This window comes from Chiloscyllium punctatum, chromosome 37 (assembly GCF_047496795.1).
Source record: "Chiloscyllium punctatum isolate Juve2018m chromosome 37, sChiPun1.3, whole genome shotgun sequence".
NCBI lineage: Eukaryota > Metazoa > Chordata > Chondrichthyes > Orectolobiformes > Hemiscylliidae > Chiloscyllium > Chiloscyllium punctatum.
Window position 1 is genome coordinate 6,292,132 of NC_092775.1, and position 7,703 is coordinate 6,299,834.

Below are 7,703 nucleotides of genomic sequence, written 5' to 3' on the forward strand. Positions count from 1 at the left end.
TCAAGGGGGAGAGGGGCCAGCAGGAGGTCATTGTACACAATGGAACCATCGACATAGGAAGGGAAAAGGTTGAGATTCTGAAGGGAGATTACAGAGATTTAGGCAGGAATTTAAAAAGGAAGTCCTCAAGAGTAGTAATTTCTAGATTATTCCCGGTGCTGCGAGCTACTGAGGGCAGGAATAGGAGGATAGAGCAGATGAATGCATGGCTGAGGAGCTGGCATATGGGAGAAGGATTCACATTTTTGGATCATTGGAAGCTGTTTTGGGATAGAAGTGACCTGTACAAGAAAGATGGATTGCACCTAAATTGGAAGGGGACTAATATACTGACAGGGAGATTTGCTAGAGCTGCTCAGGGGTGTGGGACCCAGGGAGATATTGAGGAAAGAGATCAATCTGAGACTGATACAGTTTAGAACAAAGGCGAGTTAAACAGTCAGGGCAGGCAGAGACAAAGCAGAGAACAAGGTAGGACTGATAAATTAAACTGCATTTATTTCAATGCAAGAGGCCTAACAGGAAAGGCAGATAAACTCAGGGCATGGTTAGGAACATGGGACTGAGATATCATAGCAATTACAGAAACATGGCTCAGGGATGGATAGGACTGGCAGCTTAATGTTCCAGGATACAAATGTTACAAGGACAGAAAGGGAGGCAAGAGAGGAGGGGGAGAGGCAATTTTGATCAGGGATAGCATTACAGCTGTACTGAGGGAGGATATTCCCAGAAATACATCCAGGGAAGTTATTTGGGTGGAACTGAGAAATAAGAAAGGGATGACCACCTTATTGGAATTGTATTATAGACCCCCTAATAGTCAGAGGGAAATTGAGTAACAAATTTGTAAGGAGATCTAATTTATCTGTAAGAATAATAGGGTAGTTATGGTAGGGGACTTTAACTTTCCAAACATAGACTGGGATTGCCATAGTGTTAAGGGTTTAAATGGAGAGGAATTTGTTAAGTGTGTACAAGAAAATTTTCTCATTCAGTATGTGGATGTACCTACCACAGAAGGTGCAAAACGTGACCTACTCTTGGGAAATAAGGCAGGGCAGGTGACTGAGGTGTCAGTGGGGGAGCACTTTGGGGCCAGCGACCATAATTCTATTAGTTTTAAAATAATGATGGAAAAGGATACACCAGATCTAAAAATTGAAGTTCTAAATTGGAGAAAGGCAAGAACTTTCGAAAGCTGATTGGGGGCAGATGTGTGTAAGTAAAGAGGTGGCTGAAAAATGGGAAGCCTTCAGAAATGAGATGATGAGAGTCCAGAGAAAGTATATTCCTGTTATGGTGAAAGGAAAGGCTGGTAGGTATAGGGAATGCTGGATGACTAAAGAAATTGAGGGTTTGGTTAAGAAAAAGAAGGAAGCATATGTCAGGTATAGACAGGAGAGATCGAATGAATCCTTAGAAGAGTATAAAGAAAGTAGGAGTATACATAAGAACGAAATCAGGATGGGAAATAGGGGACATCAGATAGCTTTGGCAAACAGAGCTAAGGAGAATCCAAAGAGTTTTTACAAAAACATTAAGGACAAAAGGGTAACTAGGGAGACAATAGGGCTCCTCAAAGATCAGCAAGGCAGCCTTTGTGTGGAGCTGCAGGAGATGGGGAAGATACTTAATGAGCATTTTTCATCAGTATTTACTGTGGAAAGGACAAGGAAGATATAGAACGTAGGGAAATAGATGATGATATCTTGCAAAATGTCCAAACTAGAGAAGAAAATGCTAGATGTCTTGAAACACATAAAAGTGGATAAATCCCCAGGACCTAATCAGGTGTACCCTAGAACTCTGTGGAAGCTAGGGAAGGGATTGCTGGACCTCTTACTGAGATATTTGTATCATCAATAGTCACAGGCGAGGTGCCGGAAGACTGGAGGTTAGTTAACGTGATGCCACTATTTAAGAAAGGTGGTAAGGACTAGGCAGGGAACTATAGACCAGTGAGCCTGAAGTCAGTGGTGGGCAAGTTGTTGGAGGGAATCCAGAGGGACAGGATGTACATGTATTTGGAAAGGCAAGGACTGATTAGGGATTGTCTACATGGCTTTGTGTGTGAGAAATCATGTCTCACAAATTTGACTGAGTTTTTTTGAAAAAGTAACAAAGAGGATTGATGAGGGCAAAGTAGTGAACGTGATTGATATGGACTTCAGTTCAGCATTCGACAAGATTCCCCATGGGAGACTGGTTAGCAAGGTTAGATCTCATGGAATACAGGGCGAACTAGCCATTTGGATACAAAACTGGCTCAAAAGTAGAAGACAGAGGGTGGCAGTGGATGGTTATTTTTCAGACTGGAGGCCTGTGAGCAGTGGAGTGCCACAAGGATCGGTGCTGGTTTCCACTGTTTTTCATCACTTATATAAATGATTTGAATGTGAGCATAAAAGGTATAGTTAGTAAGTTTGCAGACAACGCCAAAATTGGAGGTGTAGTAGACAGTGAAGAAGGTTAACTCAGATTACTATGGGATCTTGATCAGATGGGCCAATGGGCTGAGGAGCAGCAAATGGGAGTTTAATTTAGATAAATGTGAGGTGCTGCATTTTGGGAAAGCAAATCTTCGTGGGTATAATGGTAAAGTCCCCAGGAGTTGCTAAACAAAGAGACTTTGGAGTGCAGGTTCATAGCTCCTTGAAGTGGAGTCACATGTAGACAGGATAGTGAAGGTGGCGTTTGGTATGCTTTCCTTTATTGGTCAGAGTATTGAGTACAGAAATTGGGAGGTCATGTTGCAGCTGTACAGGACATTGGTTAGGCCACTGTTGGAATATTGCATGCAATTTTGGCCTCCTTCCTTTCGGAAAGATGTTGTGAAACTTGAAAAGGTTCAGAAAAGATTTACAAAGATGTTGCCAGGGTTGGAGGATTTGAGCTATAGGGAGTGGTTGAATCGGCTAGGGCTGTTTTCCCTGGAGTGTCGCAGGCTGAGGGGTGACCTTATAGAGGTTTATAAAATCATGAGAAGCATGGATAGGATAAGTAGTCTTTTTGCTAGGGTGGAGAAGTCCAGAACTAGAGGGCATAAGTTTAGGGTGAGAGAGGACAGATATAAAAGAGACCTAAGGGACGTTTTCATGCAGAGGGTGGTACGTGTATGGAATGAGATGCCAGAGGAAGTGGTGGAGGTTAATATAATTACAACATTTAAAAGGCATCTGGATGGGTATATGAATAGAAAGGGTTTGGAGGGACATGCGCTGGGTGCTGACAGATGGGACTAGGTGGGTTGGGATATCTGGTCTGCATGGACAAGTTGGACTGAAGGGTCTGTTTCCATGCTGTACATCTCTACGACTCTATCTAATTGATAGGTGAAGAGACAACAGGCCTACAACCCTAATTTCAACAAATAATGACAATAAATCCAAATCTAATGGTAATTCTCTTTTAACTTTGTAATACTATTTTGAGCTACCTATTTGCAGTCATAATTTGGAGATGCCGGTGTTGGACTGGGGTGTACAAAGTTAAAAATCACACAACACCAGGTTATAGTCCAACAGGTTTGAAAACCTGTTGGACTATAACCTGGTGCTGTGTGATTTTTAACTATTTGCAACAGCATACTCTGCAATCTAGTGGTGCCACCATCAGGCAATTAGACTTGTTACCAACATGTTTATGACTGCTAATATGGAAGCAATTCTTCACTCACCCCCCCCCCACCAACTTTGGACTGTTCCCCCATGCCGACCTCATTTCCAGAACCCCCCTTTCTCCCCATTTCCATTGCTCTACCCCACTTTTCCCCTCTGCTAACCCTTTGCATTTCCCCCATGACCAGCTCCTCTTTGATCCCCCTACACCAGACTCCCCTATACATTTTCCACCCTGTTATTCCCCCCCCCTCCCCGAAGCCCGCCTCTCTCACTCTCCCATCTACCCTGTCACCCACCACACTCTCCTACCCTCTCACACCTTACTATCCCACCTCCTCCCCCCCTACATCCCCTTGACACATTCTAACAACTCCCTGAGCCCCACACTTGACCTCACCCTATCCCCAACTTTCTTTGTCCCAAGCGGGGCCGGGTCTCCGATCACAGTGACCGCGAGGGCCCCGGAGTGATTGGTCGGAGCGGTTCCGAGAGCTTTCCTTCTTTTACCTGCTCGGGAGTCGCTGCCGCCGGCGACAGCCAGAGCCAGCGCCGCCGCCGCCAACATCAACGACAACGGCCTCCATCTTCGCGCCATGGCCTAGTGCGCCTGCGCACTGACCCCGCGCGGCGCTGCCGGGCCTGCTCGTTACCATGGAGACCGCGCTGAGGCCTACTCACTGACTACAGCCTGGGACTTGGGCACAACTGATGCTGCACAGAGAAACCCCCTGCATTTTGTCACTTTTAAAACACAATAGGTTCGAAAACACCTGTTTTATAATTAAAAACAAACACAGGAATAGCTGGAGAAACACAGCAGCATCCGTGGAGAGAGAAACGTTTCAGAATAACACAGTTACAATATGGGTATAAATTGGTTCGGATTAAACCTGTTGGACTATAACCTGGTGTTGTGTGATTTTTTAACGGTATAAATTGGCTGAGTGAACAGTCAGGATGTAATGGCCAATGGAACCTTTTGGGGCTGGAGGAAGGTTTGCTGTGGAATTCCCCAGAGGTTGTTGCGGGATCCTTGTTTCTTCTGATCAGTATCCTTATAAAGCGGCTAACAGGCAAAAAAAAAACCTCAAATAATACCACAAAGTTTACTGCATTATTCTATCCATTTATTATAGTTGGTTAATTTATGTACGTCAATGTTAATATACTTTTATTCAAATGGCCACATGAAATATCAACAGTTGATTCAATTTCTTCTCAAATACTGCAATCTATCAGTAGACAGTTGAAGGTGCAAATGTGAAGGCTGTCTGTCAATGTGCTTTATCTAAGGCAAAGTTACATTGTGAATTATGTTGTAAATAAAGTATAATAGTGATGTGTATCCCCTACATCACATTTCTATTATTTAGTGTGTTTTACAGTGTTTACATGGACCTCTTGATTATCTGGAATATTTGATCAATCGGCAGACACTTAATCCCATAGGTGTCAGATAATTAAGTTTACTTATGTGTTAATCACCTAGATACTGATGTACAGGGTACAGTTTCAAAGTTTGCAGAGTCACAAAACTTGGAAGAATTGTAAATTGTAGAACTCTAAACCTGAGCTTGTCATATGAGGAGTGTTGGAGGACTCTCAGCCTGTCCTCTATGGAGTTTAGAAGAATGAGGGGAGATCTCATTGAAACTTAGAGGCTCCTGACAGGCCTGGATAAGTGTATGGGAAGATAATGTTTTCATTAGTAGGACAGATTAGGATCTGAGGACACAGTGAAATGACAACACTTCATCACTCAAATGAGAAATTCCTTCAGCCAGAGGGTGGCGAATCTGTGGAACTCATTGCCACAAAGGGCTAGGGGAGCCAAGTCATTAAGTATATTTAAGACAGCAAGAGATTCTTGATTAGTAAGGGGATCAAACATAATGGGAAGAAGGCAGGAAAATGGGGTTGAGAAACATATCAGCCACAATCAAGCGCACTCGATGGGCCAAATGACCTAATTCTGTTCCTATATCTTTTTGTCTTATATTCTTTGATAAATCTCATCTGTTTCTGAATGATCTCTACTGACTCCTTACAAGAATTAGCCAATTCCAATCCTGGTGAGTTTCAAACTCCCATTCTGAGCACCTGCTTCCTGACTACATAATCCAGCTCCTTTTCTTCCTTCCATCATTTTTTATTCCAATCCTCCCAATCCCTTCAGTTCATTCATGCTATAAGTGTCTGTTCCATCTCCCCAGCTAAAGACAATGCTTCTCAAATTCAACAACCCATACTCAAGTGTTAACAGTTCAAATGTAAGTCATTATTTCTATCCTGAACCTTGCTCAAGTATGCATATATGTTGTTTTCATTAGTTTCACCATGATATTTTGGAAACATCATAAAGATGTACAGCACGGAAATGGACCCGTTGGTCCATCTCGTCTATGTTGACTAGTTCTCCTAACTTCATCTAGTCCCAAATGCCAGCCCTTGGCCTATGTCCCTCTAAACCATTCCTATTCATATGCCCATCCAGATGCCTTTTAAATGCTGTATTTGTACCAGCCTCCACCACTTCCTCTGGCAGCTCATTCCATACATGTGCCTCCCTCTGGGAAAAAAAGGTTGCCCCTTGGATCTCTTTTATATCTTCCCCCTCTCACCCTAAACCTATACCCTCTTGTTCTGGACTCCCCCACCCCAGGGAAAATACTTTGATTATTTATCCTATCCACGCCCCTCGTGATTTTACAAACCTCTGTAAGGACACCCCTCAGCCTCCGACACTCCAGAGAAACCAGTCCCAGCCTTTGAAGGAAAGTCCACATTTGATATGTAGGAGACTTTCAAAGATATATTGAAGACAAGGGGATAGGAAAGGCAAGATTCGTGAACCATGAATGACAGGAGAAATTGTGCAACTAGCCAAGAGTAAAAGGGAAGCGTACATAAAGTCCAGGCAATAAAAACAGAACAGGCTTCCCAAGGAATATCAGGTGAGAAGGACCATTCTTAAACAAGGAATCAAGTGTGCTAAAAGGGGTCATGAAATAGCTTTGGTGAGCAGAAATAGGGAGAATCCCAAGGCCTTTTATTCATATATAAGAAGCAAGAGGGTAACCAGAGAAAAGGTTGGTCCACTAAAGGATAAGGAAGGAAGGTTGTGTCGAATCTGAGAAAATGGATGAGATTCTCAATGATTACTTTGCATCAGTGTTCACTGAGGAACAGGTGATAAATGCTGAGATTAGAGATAGAAGTTTGTTTACTCTAGATCACATTGACATAAGGAAGGAGGGAGGATGTGTTGGGTAGGCTAAAGGATATTAAGGTTGACAAATCCCCAGGACCGGATGGGACCTACACCATGTTGCTGAGGGAGGCGAGAGAGGAAATAGCTGGGGCTCTAGCAGATATCTTTGTAGGTGAGGTGCTGGATGACTGAAGGGTTGCTCATGTTGTCCTCCTGTACAAGAAAGGCAGCAGGGATATTCCAAGTAACTACAGACCAGTGAGCCTGATGTCAGTGGTGGGAAAGTTGCTGGAGAAGGTACTGAGGAATAAAATGTTTTTATTTGGAAAAAAATGGGCTTATTCATGATAGGCAACATGGTTTTGTGCAGGGTAGATCGTGCCTTACCAAACTTAATAGAGTTCTTTGAGGAAGTAACCAAGCTGATAGATGAAGGAAGGGGTGTAGATCTCATATACATGGACTTTAGTAAGGCATTTGAGAAGGTTCCCCATGGTAAACTAATGGAAAAAGTGAAGTCACATGGTGTGCAGGGTGTTCTATCTAGGTGGATAAAGAACTGGTTGAGTAACAAGAGACAGTAGTAGTTGAAGGGAGTTTCTCGAAATGGAGAAAGATACCAGTGGTGTTTTACAGGAATCAGTAACTGGGGCTGCTGTGGTTTGTAACATACCTAAATGATCTGGAAGAGGGCATTGTTGGTCTGATCAGTAAATTTGCAGATGACATGAAGATTGGTGGAGTAGCAGAATGTTTAGGGGACTGTCAATACAGGAGAATATAGATAGATTAGATGGGGGAAGTGGCAGATGGAGTTCAATCCAGGCAAATGTGAGGTGATGCATTTGGGGAATCTAATTCTAGAACAA

General features: G+C 43.2%; 1 protein-coding gene across 2 annotated transcripts in view; it reads right to left on the reverse strand.

The window, feature by feature from the left end:
• Positions 1–4,239, reverse strand: part of poglut1 (protein O-glucosyltransferase 1) — a 33,846-nt gene extending 29,607 nt beyond the window's left edge. For both annotated transcript variants that reach the window (XR_011954544.1, XM_072556171.1), the window contains exon 1: positions 4,131–4,239. Coding sequence is in view for 1 of the 2 variants with exons in the window: in XM_072556171.1 (XP_072412272.1) it covers positions 4,131–4,218 (88 nt within the window). In the remaining variant the exon portion in view is untranslated. The remainder of the gene's footprint in view (positions 1–4,130) is intronic.
• Positions 4,240–7,703: the final 3,464 nt, after the last annotated feature.